The sequence below is a fragment of the Leptopilina boulardi genome, unplaced genomic scaffold, assembly GCF_019393585.1.
Source record: "Leptopilina boulardi isolate dan_hultmark-lab unplaced genomic scaffold, ZJU_Lbou_2.1 LbouV2_325, whole genome shotgun sequence".
NCBI lineage: Eukaryota > Metazoa > Arthropoda > Insecta > Hymenoptera > Figitidae > Leptopilina > Leptopilina boulardi.
Genome location: NW_026137891.1, coordinates 2,159,622 through 2,182,666, shown reverse-complemented (window position 1 = coordinate 2,182,666; position 23,045 = coordinate 2,159,622). Strand labels below are relative to the sequence as shown.

At 26.3% G+C, this 23,045-nt stretch overlaps 2 protein-coding genes across 3 annotated transcripts in view; one reads left to right on the top strand and one right to left on the bottom strand.

Annotated features, from left to right (window-relative positions):
• LOC127284505 (merozoite surface antigen 2-like) overlaps positions 1-22,948 on the bottom strand; it is a 51,321-nt gene extending 28,373 nt beyond the window's left edge. The window contains exon 1 of the mRNA XM_051309961.1: positions 22,942-22,948. The gene's annotated coding sequence lies outside the window, so the exon portion shown is untranslated. The remainder of the gene's footprint in view (positions 1-22,941) is intronic.
• Positions 15-21,600, top strand: LOC127284503 (ribosomal protein S6 kinase alpha-5-like). Of its 2 annotated transcripts, XM_051309952.1 has the most exons (9): positions 15-176; positions 1,122-1,314; positions 17,287-17,358; positions 18,290-18,508; positions 18,879-18,994; positions 19,081-19,281; positions 19,379-19,807; positions 19,881-20,709; positions 20,791-21,600. In XM_051309952.1, the coding sequence occupies exons 2-9, from the start codon at positions 1,212-1,214 to the stop codon at positions 21,495-21,497; spliced, it is 2,676 nt and encodes an 891-aa protein (XP_051165909.1). In that variant the 5' UTR covers positions 15-176; positions 1,122-1,211; the 3' UTR covers positions 21,498-21,600. The 2 variants fall into 2 exon arrangements, with proteins under 2 accessions (XP_051165909.1, XP_051165908.1); XM_051309951.1 differs by lacking the exons at positions 15-176; positions 1,122-1,314 and adding an exon at positions 3,798-5,434.
• Positions 22,949-23,045: the final 97 nt, after the last annotated feature.

Here is a 23,045-nt window from a genome sequence, read left to right as displayed (position 1 = left end):
TTGCGCATTAAGAGAAGGCAGTACTACATATACTAAAATGTGAGCACATCTTAGCTGTCAAATTGAGTGCAGTGTGCAAGTTTATAAGGAGAAAATTTTACTTGTTTTTTTTTAATTAATAAAAACAAAAGGATTCAATCACGTGCTTAATGTTAAAGTAGTGAATTTATACAAAAGTGAGTAATTATATCTACTATAGTCAATGTCTAGTTATTTTTAAAAAGATAAACACCTGAGAGATACCATGAGGATATTTTTTTATTATAAAATAGAGAGCTACGCATATTAAAAAATATGACAATTTCAATGAATTAGTTATCTATTTTAATGATTTTCATTGGAATAAAGAACTCATTTTATTTGTTAAAATTAATCAATTGAATCTTCGATTTTTATGACTTTAAATAAGTGTGGGAGGTATTGGAGTCACAGGGTGATCATTTCATATATAAAAAGAGAGGCAGAGATTGCGCCATCTATGCTTGAAAACATACCTGTTTTAAAATGTTGATTGACTATATATTATATTTAAATATATACCTATAAAATTTTTTAAGAAAAATATATGGTGAAATCTAAAATATTAAAATCAAGAATTTCTAATAGTGACATATATAATTTTTTTTTGTTTGATAAAATGAAAATTGTTTCCTTCTGAAAATAAGTCTTGGCTAAATATTGATTTATGTATTTTAGAAAATGAAATGTCTTTTGATTAGTATTGTTTAGATTTCAAATATTCAAAGAGGAAAATAATTTCTTAACTTATCATTTCCTAGAGATAAAATATATGTGCCTTTTACTTTCTAGTTAGAAAATACCTAACGACCTTGAATTATAATTATTTTGAAAAGTTTAGATTCTAAAGAAGAAAAACTTTTTTTATGCTTGCTGAATAATAAAAATTGAAATTTTTATTTATCACTATTAGTTCTGTTTTCATTTTTTTTTGTTCTTGGGTTTTAAAAATAATTTTTTTAAAGCAAAATAAAATTCGAAGAATCTTTTGAAGAAAAAAAAAAAAAAATTACATAGAATTATGAACGTTTATTGTATAAAATTTTGAAAATTTGATTCTTATATAATTTTTGCTTTTTAATAATTATATACACATATTCCAGGTACTCGCATATGGGATTTCACCCCCTGACGAGAATTCTAAGGTATCTGGAGGCTTCGCAGGTGTCGAATTTGACAAAAAAAGATTCCAGATGGAAAGTGCTATGCAACCGCCCCTTCCACCACCACCACTCTCTGTGGCTTCTTCAAACACCACCTGCACGGACACCACGGTCACCCACGTTCTCACTTATGGTATGTGTTGAAATTTATCCTTCAAAAAATGCTTATAGGGACATTGGAAAATACCAAACGACCTTAAATCATAATTATTTGAGGAAAAAAAAAAAATCTAAATGTAAAGAATGAAAATTTTTTTTTGTTTGCTCAACTAAACGTTTATTTAAGGTTTTATTAGATACATAGATACAATACACAATTATAGATTAAAAAATGATTATATGAAGTCGTTAAAGAATTATTAAACATTCATTGTTCAAAATCTTTGTTTGAATTTGTTTTTAAATCGCTAGTCATTAAAACGAATTAGAGAAACGAAACTAAACATTATTTTTTTAAATTGAAACAAATAACATAAGCCATTAAAAGGCACAATATTTATTATATAACTAAAGAAATAAAAAAAAAACATTAAATTCGCATTAAATTTAAAAATAATTTTTAATGTATCAAAATTTATTTACATATTATGTAAAAAAAAAATGTTCAAGTAATTGTAAATTAAATTACATTTTTAGCAATTGATTTTTTTTTACTTAAAATTGTTAATAATTTTTGCTGCATTAGAAATTATAAATCATTTTGATTTGTTCATACACAGTATGATATTTAATTCAACATAATATGACCTTAATAGATTTTTCGTCCCCTTGTTGAAAATATATTTCGTTTTTGCTCATTACTAAACCAATTATCATTTCATCTTTGAAATTGAGAGAGAAAGAGAGAGATCAAAGAGTCACCAGAATTGTTTTTGTATTCCTTCTTTAATTAATGTTTACGTTTATACATATATATGTATGCATTGATTCTTTTGTTAAATTTTCTATGTTAATTATTATTCAATTAGCTATATTTTTTCGTTACAAAGGGCGATATTTTCCAAAAAAAAATATATTGTCCCTTAAATGTAATATAAATTAGCTTTCTAAATGATTTTTGGTTACAAATTATATTGAAAATGTGTTATATTGTAAATCAATTTTAAAAAAAATTTTATGAAGTCTAGACGTGACTGTATAATTAAAAATGAATTTTGAGACTAAACACAATTATCAGGTTATTGGTCTTGAAATGACCAGGTAAATCCCCACTCGTTGCGGGCACAAGTCTAAAAGATTAAGATTCACAATACGATAGTCATTTCAATGTGGTCCCCTTCCTCTTAACGCTCTCGTGTCGCAGGTCTGAATTTTAAGTCATAAATTTTCAGTAGTTTTAACAAAATACATTTTCCGGAAATACCCAAAATTTTTACACTGACTTGGTTGATTTTATTTTTGAATTCTAATACGAAGTTTTAAACCTTTATGAATAAAATTTATGAATATTTACCAAGGAAATTTGTTTATTAATTAGAATTTTATTTTTACAATATTAAATATTTTATTTATAATAAAAAAATTAAATTTTAAAATTAAATTTTTTTTTGAAGTATTCTAAGTAATTACTTAGAATGAAGTTATATGAAGTTTCAAACAAAAATGTATGAAATTTTATTCAAACAATTTACATTAAATTTAAAGAAAAGTGTTTGAAATTTAAAAAAAAATGTGTTTGAAATTTAAATTAAAAATTTTGTATTAAATTTCAAAAAATGTATTGTAAATTTAAAAAATTGTATGTGATAATTGCTTCACACACTTTTGTATAAAATTCCGAACAAAATTTTCTAATAGTGAAATTCCCAGTTGGACGATAAGATTCGAGGGTTTACCCTAGTTTTTTTCTAACTAATAGAGACTCTGAACTTTTTGTAGATAAAAAATACAATTTCAGAAAATACTCAAAGTAGATTTTCTTTTAATTCTAAAAACATGAATAAGTTTATAAATATTAACCACGGAAACGAATATATTTAATTAAAATTTGAAATTTCGATTTTTAATTCTTTTTTTTAGTTAAATTTAATATATTTTGTTTTTAATTAAAATCATAGTTGAACTTATTCAAATATGTAGAGATTTGTTGGTACTATTCCAACTCTAGGAACTATAGTTGAACATTCTTTTGTTTTATTTATAGTCATTGTTAAAAGAGTTTGTTATACTAAATGATATTTAAAATAAAATAATAATATTCTATTAAAAATATTTTTTTCAGTAAAAAAAAAAACTTTTGCCCCCTTATTGATTATAATGTTGAATATTTTAAGCATTTTTAAGATCTGTTTATCAGATAAAAAAAAAAAATCTGAATACGATAATGAATGGGTCACAAGTTCAAGCTTGTAGTCTTTGCATTATTTTTCTATTATTTAGTTATTGATTATCATTTAGTTAGTCAAGGTATGTTCTATAGATGAGGAGTTTTCTTCACACAGTGATTTTTTTTTTTTTTTATATCCTATATATCGATATTTTAAATACCTTAGATAAATCACTACACTCCAAAAGTCATGCCTTCGTGTTTTCCCGAATCAGCTGTTAAACGTGAAGGGTGAGTTTGAAAGCATGCCGCATTTCAAAGTGGGGGGTATTCTCACTCTATGTGGTGGTGGGACTAAAGTTTGAAGTCAGTCGGCAGCTGAACGTTGTACGCAACAGACTGTGTAACTCTTGTGTGTTGAATTTTAAAATCCACCAAGAACCAAAGTGCCTCTCTTTGATCTTTTACTTCTTGCATATATACATGTCAGCTGTTGATATTTTATCTGCCCAAGTGAAAGTAAAATTTTTTTCTTTTTTTTTTGTAATTTCCCACCCAAATCCTCGAAAAGACTTTCGCTTTCCCTCGTGTGTGTGTGTGTGTGTGATCTATAGATCATTTTCATCATTTATTAAAGGTGTTGAATTAATTATTCGATTTGTTTATGGATTAATAAATTTTGTTGACTATAATTATTATAATTTACAATTATTGTAATTGTAGATCGAAGTGCAGTGATTTTTGAAGAGAGATCCAGAAAAAGTGTCGTTAAAGCGTCGATAGCTTGGAATTTTTTTTCTTTTTTTGCCCCCAGGGTTAAAAATATAACACGCCCGCATACTCTTTGGAAAAAAAAGGAACTGTGTAACACTCTTGAAATCACCGGCTGTTCGAGTTTTGTAATCAGCCGGAAAGAGGACACATACGATCAAATATCGTTCTTTCTCTCGTCAACAAAAAAAAAAATCTTATTCGCGAGAAGTTTGTAGAAAGAATTAGATCTTCGTACAAGGAGCCTTATTAAAAAAAAGTGGTCTAATTTTGAAAGCTAATTTATTTTTTTTATTTAATTACGAAATCGAGAACTTTTTGCGACGCATTTGGTTCCGGTTTGGATTATCGATCCTTGGCCTTGCACGTGTTTCTGGCGTTTGCAATTCACGTAAACTATCTCTAGATCTTCGAGGAGTAGACATACGAAGGTCATGTAACAGGGTCCGTCCGTTATATAGTGGAAAATGTGTCAGTAGGATAGACACGATCCCGTTTTCCTCGACTCTCGCTAAAACTTTGAATTTATGTTTTTCTTGTTGATCGACTTTTATTTTCATGTTGGACTATTTTTTTAAAAAAAAAATCAATATTTGTTACTAAATTGAAATAGAAAATTACCAAATATCCGGATTGAACTGCCTTAAGTTTTTTTTTTTTAATGATTTCTTATAAGAATCAAAAGAAGAAGAAAAAAAACTTTGTTTATCATTTTGTGAGAACGTAGCCATTGACCGCATTGCGTCACAGAAGACGAGTGATCGCAATAGTTGATCATAATTAATTATCAACGTCATCATTTTGTGTTCTGACAAGAAAATAATAAAAAAGAGAAAGAAGTTTTTAGTTATGAGAATTGGAAAATTCAAGTCGAAATTGTTGTTTAAAAAAATGCATCGAGTGTCATCTTGATCTTTGGTGAACTTGATCTTAACGATCAATAAAAAGACGAATCATTGTGAAGGATTCGATTTTTGTGTGCGTGTGTGTATTGAGTGTTTGAAACTTATCTCCAGAATGAAAAATCCGGAGCACGAGAGTGGCTATTTTGAGGATGGCAGCGACGTGGAAATCGCTTCTGAAGAACATCCGACTGGGGAGGAGAAGAAATGGTGCTCTGAATCCTACGGGCTTACCAAAGCTATCAACGAATTGGATGTTCGAGATTCACCCGCATCTCCGGATCCGGTTGTTGAGGAACACGAGTGCAATAAAGGTATTCCCCTTTCATTTTTTTTCGCTCCCTCTCTCTCTCTCTCTCTTTTTCTCTACCTTGCACAGTCATCACAGAAACTTGCGCCTTTTGTCTCGCAATCCGTCAGATGAGGTCTGCACGTGTCAGAATCAGTTATGTCGAGGTTGATTATCATCTTTGATTTTTTATTGTTTTAAAAATCTAAATCTTTGGTTTAGATTATTGTTTCTAAATTCTCTTCTGTTGAAAAACAGGTTTTTGGAGATATTTTCGAAATTCAGTATTTGAGATGGCTAATTTTATATTTTTGGATTTGTTTCCTTGAAAAATAAAATTTTTTTTTTGGAGTGACGTCGTTTCAAAATTCAAAGTCCAGGGTTCGATTGTATTGAAACTATTGGAGACAATTCAATCGACCTATATATATATAGAAACTGTTATATAGTTGTATATTTGAAATCGATGAAAATGGTTGCGATTGTGAGTGAATGCTTAAAGTGAATTTAATACACGTGTAACAAAACTTGGCAGCTCTTGAACTTTTCAAGTTTAGAAACAATAATAATTTATGATAATTGTTGATAAACATACAAGTTTTACTATATATATATGAATGTTAAATTTACCAGTAATAAAATATATACATAATTTCTCAATTTCCTATGTAATTTAATTGAAATTCAAAATTTGGAAATTATAATTCATTTTTTTAATGGGCGTTAATTTAATTTTAATTTAATTATAAAAAATTGTCTATTTTAAAAAGTTATATTTTTAAAAAATAATTTAAATAAATAAATTAAAAAAATAATTTTTTAACAAAAATTTGGAGTAAAATTTATTTGTAAATTTTTTTTTTTTTTTTTATTTGACCTTAGTGCATCTGTCAGTACAATTATTTTTAACCTGATAGTTACAGCGTTGTGTAATAATCAACGTATTATGTAATTGTACGCAACGACATTCACACGTGTCACTGACAAAAAAAGTAATGTACTTAAAAAAAAAAGGATGAAATTTTATAAAAAAGAAAAAAATTTTTTGGTAAAATTTGAGAAATCTATTTTTTAATTTTAATATTTTTAAAGACATTACTACTTTTTCGTTATAATGTAGAAAATTGAACTTCTTTAAAAGTATATTTTAATGGATTTTAAAGTGATTTAAAAGTAAGGCTTATTTGTTTTTTATAGGTCAAATCAGGATCTAAATTTACTTCCCCCCAGTTACGCTTGAAAATAAACGACTATTTAAATTTAAAGCTGAACACGTGTCTTAAGTGCTTGACAAGTAATTTGAAAATCGATATTTTCAATCTATCACAAAAGGCTCTTTTTTTCTATTATATATCTAATTTCGACAAATAATTTTGTTTTAATTTTTCAAAATTATTCTTTGAAATTTAACATTATAAGTAATAATTAGTCTTTGTATTTCTAAAATGAGTTTTTAAATCGTCTATAATTATTTTTTTTTCTCTCTCTCTCTCGCTCTTTACTTGCGAGACAGCTAAGTTGATAATAATTATATTATTGCAAAAGAGGCATTTTAGTATTATAGGGAAAAGTACAAATTTAGAAACTAATTTTCATGGAACAAAAGATCTTTTTTATTTTACACTTTACATAAGTGTTAAGGAAAAATTTGAGAAAATTTATTTATTCTAAACAAGGGTTTTTATTACCTTTCTGCTACAACTATTGAAAATGAATTATCATTTTAGACAAGCTATTTCGGCTTGTATAAGTTAAAATGTGAACAATAGATGGTTTTTCAACCAAATAGACTTTCATGTTGAAAGTTTTACTATGAATACCTGAAACATTATTTCATCCCAGCCTAGGTCATTATATGAAAAACCCGAGAAGAACCAACATTTAACATTGTGAAAATAGAATATTTACCTTTCTGTGAATTTAGGTTCATACAATATATTATAATACTTCTGTAACAATATTTTACAATGCAAACGAATTTTTAATTTTTCAATTCATAAAATATTTACATATTTAAGAATTTTTAATATAATTATTACCTGTATTTACTATATTTATCAAATGAATATTTGATAAGATTTTCATTTCTTCGAACTTTATTCTTAGATTAATTTTCATTTGGCAGAATTCGATAAAATTTTCATTGCGATTGAAAAATAGAAATTCGGTGAATCCGCAGAAGATCTGCTATAAAAAAGAAAAAAAAACTTGGATTAAATAGAATTACTGTTGAGTAACAATTTCGCGGTATGAAAATTGCAGTTTATAAAATTCGACTAAATGGAAATTTGGCCTTGATAAAGTTTTCATTCACTGAATTTTAGGAAATGCACAGCTCCATAAAATTTAAATGACTATTTTTTTATGACATTTAAAATATTAATGTCTTAATCATTAATTTTTATACTAGTTCTAAATAATGTATATTTTTTTATGTTAAAAAATTTTTTTTAAATTAAAAAAACATTATAGAATTTATTCAAAGATTGGGAAAATAAAGAAGAATTAAATATTGCAAATGTTTTTTTTTTATAAAAAACAATAAAAAAAAAAAATGAAAAACAATAAAATATGGCAAATACTCGAGTCATAATGAATAATAACTTCGCCAATTAAAATTGAAGGTCAGAGTGCTAATTTTCAAACAAATTAATTCTCTATAAGCTGATTCTAGTTCCTACTAGAATGTTTGTTATCTTAAAAGACTAATTTGTACAAGTTGTATTAATTTCATGATTAAATATATTAATTGTACCTTTATTGGTAAATTTTTTTTTTTTTGATTTTTTTTTTTTTTGATTTCCAATATCTGAAATTGACATTTATTGTGTTGCAAGTATATCGAAGAAAGCTTTTTCAAAAGGATATATATATACTTAAATTTGAATTCTTGTGATGTAACACGGTGACCTAAATCAAACCAAGTCTTCTCTTGCCTTTCTGATTACGCTTCTTTACAAATGTAGTAAAAGTGCTTTGAGTTGGTGAAACGCCAATGAACAAAAATAATAAATACCGCTTTTCCAAGGGAAAGTCAAGGAATAAATCTATATTATTCGAGATATTTAATATAAAGTTACACTTGTTAGTATTGTGATATTAAATGATCAATTAAATTTGAGTCTGACATAAAATAATTCACGTACAATAGAAAGGAAATTATATATATTTGTATTGATACTTTTTAATTATATATTTCAAAATATTAAATCAATTAATAACTAGAAAAGAAAATTTAATTTACAAATTGTTTTGTGTGGTGGAATAAAAAAATTATTATTACACAAAATTTATTTTGTAATTAACTAAAACTCGTGTGTATTTTTAAAGAGATCAAAAAGCCGCGAGTTTAAAAATGGCTGTATTCTCATTAACGTAATCCTTTTTGCAGACCTCTTGACCGATGTAAATAACATTTATCATTAACTGTCATCATTTTTCCAAAATTTATTTGAAATTCTAAATTTAATGTTCTTTAATTATATTAAAATAATAATTATATTGAAAACAATAATTAATTTGAGCTTCTGTTAAATATAGATCACACAATACAAATATAGAAACAAAGTAATTATTTAATCAGGAAAAAAAAAAGTTAAATCAAATATATTATTAATGCTTTATATTTTAATTTATGTATAGAGGATGAATTTTTTTTTTCTTTTTGTTAATTTGACTTTTATCAGAAAAAATATTGTAATTGTAAATTCATGTTTTTAAAAGACTTTCTGAAACATAATTTCTTAGGAAGTTTAAATGTCACATTATTTCTCAATCGGATATAACGTGCCTTATCATCATAAAATTTCTAGTCAAGGAAACAAATGTTCTGAGTAAAATATATATATAAGAATCAACTCCTAATAAAAATTAATATTACAAAATTAATTATTATAAATATTAATGGAATATCAAATTAAAATTCGGAATTCAAAGTATTTATTATTTAAATATTGTATTTTAAATATATTTTAAATATTTAAATATTATATTAAAATATTTATTTTATAAATTTGCCTTTTCTCTTCAATATAAATAAAGTAACTAAAATAGAAGCAATTTTTTGCCGGTCATTCACATTCACGAATTGATTATATATTTACATTAACAAATAATCAAAGATATATACTACGATCTATCTTTTTCCCAATAAAATAAAATTTATCGAGTAAACACTTAGAAAAAAATATTTGTATAGAAAAAAAAAGGAAATGACTCTTTACCTCAAAACAAAAATTACCGCAACTTGATAAAAATATGCAAAAACATGTTTTGCATGTGTTTCCTTGAAAAAAAATTATTAAGTTAATATATACTATATAAAAAGATTCTTTTAAAGATATCAAGTTCACCTCAAAAATCACAGACATTTATAGAACAACAAACCACAAAATGAATGATAAAACAAATTTTGTAGCACTTGGAATTGTTCCAAAATGCGCTTTATAAAAAAAAATTCATTGAAATGAAAAATTATTTTGAAATAATTATAAAATTCTGCATAAAGTTTTTTTTTTATATATAAATTCTTGAAAGTAATTTTTATACATTTTTACTTGGAAAAAATTGTGAAAAAAAGTTTTTCTTGTCAACTTTCAAGTATCAAGTATACTTGAGGAAATTTTAGATTTGTTAATGAACTTGGCAGTTGAATGAAACATGAACCAATGACTTTTAGCAGTTTGAATTAATCAGAATTGTATATACTTCTTGAAACACCTTCACGATAAGATTTACTATTATCTTCTCATTAAAGCCTTTTGATATTAAACTGAAATCTCTACTTTTATTTCAAGCCATTAAAAATAACAAAGAAATGAAACTTTTTTTTTTTGCAATTTATTTATTTATTTTTGTGATGTAAAAAATTAAATTTTAATTTTTTATTTCGAATTTTTTTTTTTGAAGAAGAAGAAGACTTTTTTTAAAAGTTAGTTATATAATTTAAATTAGAATTGTTAATGTCAGCGCTCAATTAAAAAAACGTTTTACGAAAAATTTAAATAAATCATTTAGAGCAGCTGCCATTTTTAAGTAGATATTCTTTATAATAATTGAAATAATTCCCAACAAAATTATATTTTTTTTTTTTGAAAAGATTTAAGCATCCCATTGTCGTGAATATGTTTATATGTGTGAATACTTGATTAGCATTAATTGCTCAGATGTTGTTAATAGTGGGGGAATATCTTATCTTGACTTCTTATTGCTTTTTTTAAAAAAAAAATTTTTATGAACTTTTTATTCTTTTTCATAAGTAAAATTGATTTTGAAAACGTGTTTTTTTTTAATTTTAATAATATGTATATATATATGTATTTATATTATGATCCAATATGCTATTTGCCACGTGAAGGAAAAACCACGAGAGAGAAATAAAGTGGGAGAAAAATAAGGAGGGGAAACTTGGTGTATTTATCACTCATTAACCAGTATATATGTGTAGTGAACTTTCGTCGGTGTATAGTCTGTGTTTTCAGGGCCGTAACAAAAACCAGTCTGAAACCAGAGATGCAAATATATACTTTTTAAAATGCCATAAGGCTTTATACACGTCTCTCTCACTTTTTTTTTTAAATCTTTAAAATACTTTTGAGCATTCAAAAAATTAGATTTTTATTGAGAAATAGAAATATTTAATTTATAATTTTATATTTGTGATTATCTATAGAATTTTTTTTTCAATTTTCTCATAAATAATCAAAAAGTAGGTAAAAATTTATTAATTTTTTTTTTTATTATTTTATTTTTAGTATTTTTTTTTTCTCGATTGTAACACACTACCAGAGGAAAGGAAACGTAGTTGGATAATACCACCGTTACACTCGATGAAATCCGTTATCGAGCGACCTAAATTCGTTGCTTTTCGATTTGGGTCGATTTTTAGTCTGTTACATTGTTAAATATGTGATGTAGTTTGAGTAAAAGTAATTAATTTCTTGATTTTAGAATTTTACACGGTGCCCCCCCAATGACTCGTTGACTTGCAACTTCTCAATGATAATCGCTGGCTTTTGCTATATATACAATATTCTGGGAAATTTCAATATGCAGATGAAAATGTAGTAAACTAATGAACAAAAGGGGGAGAAAATTTTTATATATTCAAGAAAACATGTTGATAATTTGTTTATTAAATACAAATTTTATTAAATGAAAATTTATTCTAAAAAAAATTGTTTCAAAATTGATTTTTCAAACAAACAATATTTTTCTCAATAAAAAATATGTTTTATATATTTGTTTATTCGATAAATATTCATTTGATTTGTGTAAATATTTCGTGGAATTTATTTTTATTGAAAGAATTTTTAAAAAATATTATTAATTGATAAAAATGTAATCATTGAAAATAAATTATTTAAACAGAAAAAATAATTGAAATATTTGTTTTTCAAAAAAGAAAAAACTTTTTTTGAAAAAAAATATCAAATCTTTGTAAAAATTTTTAAAGATTATGTAAAGACATACAATTAAGCGACTAATGTCTACTTTCATCATGAAACTTGATGGAAAGTTAAAGTCTACAATTTTGTATTTTTTTTTTTAATAATTATTAACAAATCGTGTAATATAAAAATAAATTCTACAGAATTATTTTACATTTTTTATATATATATATATATTATCAATATTGTAACAAGTGCTTCGTATTCACCGAAATTTGACCTGAACGCGTCTTCACGTGTCAGAATATCATTATAATACTACAAAAGCGTTTTGTTACAATCGCTAATGATATTGATAATAAAAAAATAAAAAGAAACTTTGAAAACAATTTTAAAGCAATAAAACAGGTTTATACACTTTTCTTTTTTTTTTTTTTGAAAAACTTTAGAATCAACAGTTTTCAAAATTAATAAGAAATACATTTCTCTAAAAATTGAAAAAAATTGAATTTATGAAAATTATTTTTTTTAAATTAAAAATATTTAATTATAAAAAACAATATACAAATTAAATTTTTTGTCCAATATTTTGTTAATATTCTTTTTTTGTAGAAAATTATTTTGTTAACATTTTTTTATAGTTCTTTTGGAGTTACACATTTTTTTTTTGTGGTAATAAATTGACATCATATATAGATTTCAAACATCCTTTATTGAATTTTATTTGTAATTGAATATATAACAGAGTGTTATGTATTCATTATTTCATAATCGTATATTGAACAATTGGAGTTAATTATAATCAAGATTACTGAAATGAGAAAAATGGCAATTTATCTTTTGAATATCAAATAATGATTGAAAAAAGATATATTCTAAATTCTTGTTTTACCTGAGAGAGACATCATTGTTCTGAAAATTCATGTATTTGATTTTCTTACACGTGCATTTGACATTTCTTAAAATATATACAATTTTCTTCATAATATTTGAATTTATTGAAATTGATGCTTATTCATTAAAATTGTAAACTCATTTTTATTTATAAATTCTTTATTTATATGAGAGCATCGATTTTTTTCGATTTTGAAATAAAAAATTTGTTATATTTGTTAATTTTACAGAAAATTTCGAATATCACACGTTCTATTTGTTTGTCCGAATCAGTATAGTATATATTATATTCTCTACGCAGTTATGGCTTCTCTTAGAATCAAAAGCGTGGGAAAAACCAGCTATTCATCTCAATAACATTTCGCGGAAAAAAAAAAATTTGTTTACCCTTGATAAAAACTAAAATTTATTTTCAATTTTTATATTTGAGATCTGAATTATTTTCCTCTCTTTTTTTTTTTTAATCTAAAAATTGATGTTCTACTGACAAAAGGATTTTCTTTGTTATTGTAAAGTTCTTTAAATAAAAGACCATTGAACGCGACTTGTAAGTGATCTGCATTTTTTTTTTCCAAAAATAACATTTTTCTTTGTTTGCAATGAAGATATTTCCGACCAAATGAGTTTCGCAAATGCAATTGGGCAAATATTCAATGTGAGAGGCCGATGACTTTATTTTATCTTCCTCACCTTTTTTTTTAATCATAAAATTATTTTTTTACTGTCAAAATGTATAAGCAAATATTTGTTTTTTTTATTACTTATAAAAAAAAAAAAATTTCCTTAGATAAATAAAAAGCAAGTAATTTTTATTTCTTTATTATAATAAATTTGAAAGACTAAAATTAATTTTTTTTTCTTTTTGTTCATATTCGCGACTTAATCGCATCAGGAGGAAATGCTGAAGTCAGTTTTGTACGTGATATCTGTTGCAATGTTTATCGTGGAATATTGAAAACAATCACAGTAACGCGATCTTTCTTGATTTAGAAATAAGTTTACATTTCTTAATAATCGTTAAAAAAAAAATGTAATTTTTAACATGCTGATAATTTTTCTTTTTAATTAATAAATTCTTTGTGTTCGATTTTTTAAATTTTTCATATTTTCTTCTTTTCGACACAACAATTTTTTTTTTTTTTTTAATTTGAATTGTTATAAACTCATAAATGTTTATTATTTAATATATATGCAAAAATAAGAAGTTTACTGCTATTTTTTTTCCAGATTTTTACAAAAATTCCTCGACCTACTAAGTCGTATGACCATGGCGGCGCAGTTTACGCCCTACTTACAACTCTGATAGTAATGAACAGAAAATTTTCAACATATCTTTTTTTTTTTGTGACGAAATTGGGCCCAGTGACTGTGATGTAAAACCATCAAAAACCATAATCTTTTAAAGCATAATTTATAATTATCAAGTTGAAATTTTCTTCATGGACTAAGGATTTTTCAACAGAAAGAAAAAAAAAAATGAAAACAAAGACGTTTACTTGTTTACAAAAAGAAAATATTGTGCAATGATACAGAAACACAAATGACTTTGAATATAGTATTTACACTTGGAGAATGCGATCTTTCATAAAACATAGTCCTGGGAGGTTTTTTTTTCGATGTCATATTTCTTTTTTTTTTCTTGACACTAATGTGATGCAATCTATAATAACAATACGACATATTATGTCATTCATTATTCGCATCTTCCGTGAATCTTGAAAAAAAAAAAAAATTTTTTTTATATCGATGTTTCCATTCTTAATTTATACTCATTACGTGATTCTGATTTCTTTTATTCAAAGAAATTGGTAGAGAAAAAGAATTATTTAAAGAGGTATTTTTTTAAGCGTTGTGAAATTTTATTTTCATTATTGCTTGTGGAGAATTTAGGTTATTTAATAGGGGTATTTTCTATGGGGAATTTAGTTGGGAAATTTGTGACCTAGATTAAATTGATAACTTGACCCTATTCGAGAGCCCTATATATATATAAGAAGAGAGATATTTCATGAAAAGAATTTGTCGTGATGTTATATGGAATAATATCGTGGATGTTAGACTCGTTTTATTATAATATTCGTTGCTTATACTTATTGCGTAATATCATCATATATTTTGGAGTAGACACATTCTTGTTCATAGTTGCATAGTTAGAGACAAAGGTCTTCTCTCCTTTTTCTCTTCCCCTCTCTAGAAAATTTTACGTAACATTTTGTAACTCACTCATTTAAAACCGAGTTATAAAATTACTTTTTGTTCTCTTTTTTTTTTTTTTTCCTTCATATAAATCAGAGAATTTTTCGTCTTGTGATAAAAAACATTTTCAAGAAAAAATTATATTATTCGAAACAATAGAAATCAACTTCATTATCTTCTATTGTCATAGAATGTTAATCTTGGTGTAGAAAATAAGTAAAATAAAAAGTTGTATAGTACCGTTCATTTCTTTGCAATGAACTTTTCTTTTGCCGTTCCTTAGGTAATTTCTTGAATTGAAATTTATTTATTTTGTTTTGTGATTTTTGGAGTCTTTTTTGGAATAGAAAGTGAATGTCATATCCTGTTTTGTGTTATTGTAATATTGAAATTTTTTTTATTTTTTCGAATAACGTGCGCACCGGTACTTCACGTTCGCTTTCGTGTATAGAAACCTGGTGTATATAGAATGTGCAAGGTATTTAGTACGGTACTTGGTAACGGCATTCACGGTTTAAAAATCAGGATCCGGGAATTCTCCGGACCCCCTTTTCTCAATGTTACGAAATGTCTTTCCCTTTTCTCATTATTGATTTTAATCGCATAACTAAAAAAAAAAACCAGTCAGATTCTCCTATTACAAAACTAATATAATTCAAAAATATTAAATGACTTTTTCGAAACTCCAATTAAAAATAATTATTACAAAAAAAATAATTCAGATGTTAAAAATATAAATAATATTTACGATAAAAAAAAATGTAAAAACAAAAAAGATAAGAAAATATTCTTGTAATTTCTTTTGGAACGTTATTTTTTGAAAAATGCATGACTTAAATCGTGAAAAGATATCGCTGACAATGTTATCGAAATATTTGTTGGCAAAATACCATATTTGAATTCTGGGGGAAGGGGGGGTTTCTAACTAAACGTAAATTCTTTTTGTAAATATTTTTCTTCTCTTTGAAAATGTCAATTAAATTATAGTTCATATGTTGGAAGTCTAGACCGCGTATAGTAGCAAAAGACTCGATAATTCTTTTTAAGCTTATTGGCTTGTGACCTACATGACTGTAAAAAGGATTACATTTAATTTTTCAACATCAGAAGAAACTATTTAGAAAAAACAAATTTTATTTCTTTAATAAAATTAATTTATAAATGACTAATTATAACAAAAATTTAAATTTGAAAGTACATTGCATTTTTTCGACTGTTTGGTATTTAAAAAACCAGTTTTCGAAAGGTTTGGCTATTTAAAGAAAAAGAAAAAAAAAAAAAAAAATTTAACTAAAGACTGAACGTATTTTTAGGTTTTCGAATCACCTTTATTTTTTAAGAACCAAATTAAAATAATTGCATGATAACTAAATGCTAAAAGGTAATTTTTCAGTTTGATAAAATGTCTCTTTGATTCTAAAATTTTTATTGTTCAAGATCTTTTTTTTTTTTTGTGACTGAAAATAAAATGAGAGATTGAGAATTTTTTAAATGGACTTTGGAGATTTAAATTTCTCACATAAGACAAATGAGAAATTACCTTCTCCAATCTTGGATTGGACCTACTTTTCATGAAATTTAAAAGGTTGTCCTTTTAAAGGATAATTTTTATTCTTTTTAAAAGGTTTTCGAATTTAACTTGAATAAAAATGCACCACAGAAGCTGAGTCAGGTAACCAAAAGAAAGTCGGTCCCGTTACGAAATAGTGAGTGAATGCTGACAATCTGGGTCATGCAATTGCAGCACGTGAGAGTTGGTGTGGATTTGAGCTCTCGCCATGGGGCCAGTGTGTGTGTGAGAGAGAGAGACTATGTTTCTGGCGACCGTATAAGTTTCGCACTGGTTGTTGTTTTTTTTTTTTTTTTTTTTTTTTTTAAATACCAAACTTTAAAATCAAATCAATTTACAAAGACATTCTTTTATGTTTATATGACGGAAAAGTACAATAACTAGGTCAGACGACAAGATACAAAACCTCCATTTCTATACTTAAACGTGTATATCGTCAGGCATGATCATGGCCGCTTCTATAGTACCTTGACACGGATTCTGACTGTCGGTCAGGGCCGGGGCCACGTGTACAGGAGAGCCCTTCAATTTAAGGTGCAACATTTTTTGGATTTCAACAAAATCCTTATTATTCTTCTTGTTTCCTCAATTTCCTTATATTCGATGGAAAGAATAATCTTTACTCTCACGAGCCATCTGATTCGAAGTTTCAAATGTTTTCTGTTTTTTTGAATATTTTTTTTAACAAGAAAAATAAATAATTATTATTGTAATTAAATAATAAATAAAATAAAAATTCTCAAAATTTAATAATTAGAATTATAAAAATATTTTTTTTCAATTTCAAATATTGTATTTTTAACAAAAAAAATTTTCTTTCTGTTACAGTCAACTTAGCAGAGAGTGGAAAGAGAGTCGATATGACGCATTTTGATCTGCTTAAAGTCCTAGGAACAGGAGGTGAGAAAATAATTTACACTGCAAGTTTTTAAAGATGATTTTAAAACAGTTTCTTGATTGAAATGTTATTTTAAAAACTGGACTTGTCATTATCAGCAGATGTCAAGAAGACTGTCCAGCAGTTAGTAAATATTTTAAGTTTATTTTGAAGCTCAAAGTTCATTACTCATATTCACTATCTCAAAGGATGTGGACCGATATTATTCTACTTCTAAGAAGGATGTCTCATACAAATATTTAATAGTCATTTTAGTTTTTATGCAATTATATTAATTTTTTTATATATAGAATTCTTTTTATATTTTTGAACATTTAAAAAAAAAATAAATTAATGAAAAAATAAGAGTAATAAATATTTTAATAAGTTAAGAATAACTTTGGATTATTTTCCTGTCATCTTATCTGCTGATAAGTCGGCAATAATAATGTCTTTTTAAAAATACATCAATGTTATTTGTAAAAAAAAAAAAAAAAAAAAAAAGATAAATACTCGAAATAGTAATCGTTAACAAGTTTAGTTTTTAAAGAAAGTTTTTTTCAGTTTTCTCCGATTAAATTGTGTAAAAAAAAACTTATTTCCTTGTTATATATATGTTTAAATTGAAGTCAATTTAGTGTAAAAAGAATTTAGTGTGAAGCAGAACAAACTCACAAAAGAAATAGAAACGTCCAGTATGCTTCTACTTTCACTTGCTCTTACATTGCAAGACTTCTTTCTCCAAGACACGCGTGATAGACCAAGTTTACGAAATTGGGAATTGTAATATAGTTTATAATTAAATTGAAACATATCAAATTTAGAAAGTCTTTAATCGTTAATAAAACAAAATCTTTCAAGAAACTATTTTAAAATTGTCTTTTTTTAATTTTAAAAAGAGAAATTTTTTTTTTTTAATTGGAAAATTTATTAACAAATAATTTTCATTTTCAGCCTATGGAAAAGTATTTCTTGTTAGAAAACGAATTGGTACAGACGCTGGACGTCTATATGCAATGAAAGTTTTGAAAAAAGCATCTATCGTCCAAAAAAAGAAGACGACGGAACATACAAAGACTGAAAGACAAGTTTTGGAAGCTGTTCGAGATAGTCCCTTTTTAGTTACTCTTCACTATGCCTTTCAAACAGACGCCAAACTTCATCTTATTTTAGGTAATAATATAAAAAAATAAAATATACAATGCAAAAGACAAATAAAATCAATGTAACATATCAGGATTGCTACGCTTTCTGGAAAATCTGGAAAAGACAGGGAATTTTATTTTGTATGAAAAAATTTTGTGGAGAACTCAAAAAATTAATTTTTAAAAAATATTTTAATATAATAATAAACTTTTCTATACTTTAATGAATTTTGTATATTTAATAACTATTTTTATCTCTATTTTTATCTATCATTTTATGAAGCATAGAAAAATATATTAAGTCCTGGAAAATTCATGGAATTTTGTTCGAGAGAAATCGTAGCAACTCTGGATTATCATATTAATTTCTTTTATTAAAAAAAAAATTCGTTTTACAGATTATGTCAGTGGTGGTGAATTATTCACGCATCTTTATCAAAGGGAACATTTTGCCGAAGATGAAGTACGAATTTATATAGGAGAAATTATATTAGCACTGGAACATTTGCACAAGGTATACATAAAATTCTAAACTGATTAAAAATCACTTTTTTTTATTTTGTCAGAAAAATTTTGAAATAAATGATTTTTAAATTTCAGTTGGGAATCATCTACAGGGATATCAAATTAGAAAATATACTTTTGGACCACGAGGGTCACATTGTATTGACGGATTTTGGACTTAGCAAAGAATTTTTACCTCATGAAAGAGATAGTAATGCAAGAGCTTATTCATTTTGTGGTACTATTGAATATATGGCACCCGAAGTTGTGAGAGGTGGTTCCGCTGGTCACGATATTGTAAGTTTTAAAAATTAAATACAACATAATTTTTGAAATTATTTTGGAAAAAGTTTTGAAAATAAATTTCTTTTTTCTTTTCTGTTTTAAAAAAAAGGCTGTTGACTGGTGGAGCGTCGGCGTTCTTACTTATGAATTACTAACTGGTGCCTCTCCCTTTACGGTCGAAGGTGAAAAGAATACTCAACAGGAAATTTCGAGGCGAATTTTAAAAACAGAACCACCAATTCCAAGTCATTTGAATCCCACGGTTAGAAATTTTATTACAAGACTTTTGGTAAAGGATCCACGACAAAGATTAGGCGGAGGACCAAGAGATGCAAAAGAACTTAAGGAACATGCCTTCTTTAAGAAAGCGCCATTGCCATTTAGTTGGGAAGCTTTAGAAAATCGAACGATCACTCCACCTTTCGTGCCTCGAATTACACATGAATTGGATACAAGTAATTTTTCCGATGAATTTACAAAAATGGTAGCTGCTGATAGTCCCGCTGTTGTACCACCTAATTATGATAAAGTTTTCCGAGTAAGTATAAATTCTCATTTTTTTCTTTTTTAGAAAAATAGAAACAGATTGTAAAAATGTTTATTTGTTTCAGGGTTATTCGTATGTTGCGCCTTCGATAATATTTAGTGACAATGTAATGAGTAATGATATTTTTAAAGAAGCATCATCAAGAGAAAGTATAGAGAATCAATTACCAACACCGTCTGATATTTTAGCTGCATGTTTTGAAGAATCGAGTTTTTTCAAAACATATGAATTAGATCCACGTGAAGGTGCATTGGGTGATGGTAGTTTTTCAATATGTCGAAAATGTCGACATCGACAAACAAAACAAGAGTACGCAGTGAAAATTGTTAGTCGACGTGTTTATTCAGAAAAAGAGGCATCCTTATTGAGAACATGTCAAGGTCATCCAAATATTGTGAAATTAATTGAAGTCCATCAAGATAGAGCACATACATACCTAGTCATGGAATTATTGTCAGGCGGTGAATTATTTAAAAGAAAACGACCATTCACCGAACAACAAGCATGTAAAATTGCACGACAACTTGCATCGGCTGTGAAATTTATACATTCACGTGGTGTTGTTCATCGTGATTTAAAACCTGAGAATTTAATTTTTGCCCATTCTGGTGATGATGCGTCGATTAAAATTGTTGATTTTGGTTTGGCACAATTGAAACGTGGTTGCGAACCATTACATACGCCTTGTTTTACACTTCCTTATGCTGCGCCTGAGGTACTTGCGAGACAAGGTTACGATGAAAGCTGTGATCTTTGGAGTTTAGGTGCCGTTTTATATTCCATTTTATCTGGTAAGCCGCCATTTCCATTGGCGTCCTCGGATCTTGCATCGAGAATCAAATCTGGTGAAATCAATTTCGATGGAGATGATCTCAATCACGTGTCTGATACTGGTAAATATTTTTTCGACTTTTTTTTTACTTTAAAAACCTGAATTTAAATTGAATTTATTAATAATAATATTATTTTTTTAGGCAAACAAGTAATGAAAGGCCTCTTGACAACAGAACCAAGTAAAAGATTATCAGCATCGGCACTTGTTTTTCATCCATGGCTGGCGGGTAATAATTCCAGTTTCGATGCTTCCAGTTCGGAGCCAATGTCAAATAGCAGCTCAATTGATAAACAAGAAGGATTTCGTTTACGCGAAGTCGACGGTGCTAAACTCGCTCAACGTCGAAAATTACATAAACGCTCGACTTCCAGCTCTGTGTCTTCGACTGCATCGACAACATCAAGGTCTTCCACCATCTCCTATCAGCAGCATCTACAACCTCCAAGTGCCACAACAACAACAACAACAACAACAAAATCTTCATCTCCCGCTCAACCAAATGCATTCGATTTTCGTGATGAAAAAGTTAGTGAATATCTCAGTTCACTATCATCGTCATCCGATTCAAATTCACCTGGAAATTATCGACGTGAAACAAGAAATAGTGATGAGCCAAAAGTCAAAAGACGTAAACGTGATATGGATGTGATTTGTGATGAAATGAATAAATCAACTGGTCCTGTGACAAGATCAAGAAAACGTAAATTAGAACAAAGTGAATCTGATAGTTCAGCTGAATCATCACCAGAGGTAGTGCGACTTTGTAATAAAAAAGAAGTGAATATTCATCGTAAACAAAAATCGGGAAAACGGCCCAAACGCCTTGCCACAATAATAGTTGAATAAATTTTTTTACTGCCTTAATGCAGCGATTCATCTAGTTTGCTATAATGCATTTTTTCAGTGACGTATAATAAAAAAAAAAAAAAAAAAAAAATTAAAATAATAACTGTTGCCTTTGGAATTCGTGCGAGTCACGAATGTTTGCATCATTCCTATCTCAATAAATTATATTTGTATATTATTATAATTATTAAATTATTATTATTAAAAAAAAAAAAATAAGAAATTACATTGTACAGAATTCTATGTATATTCATCTTTAATATTTATATAAGAAAATGTTCGAGATGTTATTATCAATTTATTCGTTATATATTATATATATATATATATACTAATATTGTATTACTCCAGCTTACCATTTTTTATTGTGATAAAAAAAAATCAATGAATGAAATCTAGCCAATTTTTTACTATCAATAAGGAGATATTTTTAATGTTCCAAATGAGTAATACATTTTTAATTGTGCACAAAAAGAAAAATAATTGCCTACAATGCTTTTTAAGGGAGAGGGAAAAATAGTAGTTTATTCAACTACAAGACAATATTTTTGTTTTTCTATTTTTGTTGGTGATAGTATTCTATATGAAAGAAAAAGAAAAAAAAATCTCTGAAAGTTTTTTTTTTCTTCTTCTAAGACTGTGTATTTATTGTGTATTTAGGAAAAAAATTATCAAAAACACAATTGTACGTACTTCGTGGAATAAAATGTGATCCTAATTGTTTTTCATCGTTTAATTGGGCATTGAAAATATAAAATTGAAAAATATGCCTTTTGTTAAAAAAAAAAAATTTGAAACTCGATTTTGGCGTGTTTATTGCTATAATTTAGCAAAGAAGACGCAAGGTAAAGACTGAAAAGGTTGTTTATCAACTCAGGGAACAGTCATGCTTACATGAATGGTCTTGCGTTGTCAATATATATATATATTTGAGATATGGTGTTGTTGCCCGTACATCTCCTACCAAAGATGACTAAAAGCAGCACTGCATTGTGAGACCAAAAAAAAAAAAGCAACAAAACAAAAAGTAAATCCTATATTATAGACCAGAAACGAAACTATGTACATTAATAATTTTTTTAAATGTAAATTTCAATAAATAATTGTTATTTACATAATATAGATATTTAAAGAGAAAAAAAGAGGTACATATATTTAAATAAAATAGAAAAAAAAACAAAGATTATTCTTGTGATAAGTTATCAAATTAAAAATATTATTCTCGAATGAAAACATCTCATGAAAGGTATATAAAAATATAGAGCTATATTTTTATTTAAAAAAAAATATTCATTGAATAATGTTAATAAAAATCATTATACCCGTTTGAGTGGATAACAATTTCTCTAGTGATATATAATTGTTAAAATTATCATTTTAAAGTATATATTACATATTATATATATGCAGAAATCAAGTGGAGTATAGAAAGTTAATTAATTTTTTTTTGTTACTATTTATAGGTACAAAAAATATAAATGATTGTTGAATATATCATTAAGATGTATAATTGTTATCACTTTCTTTTCTTCCTCATTAATTTTTTTT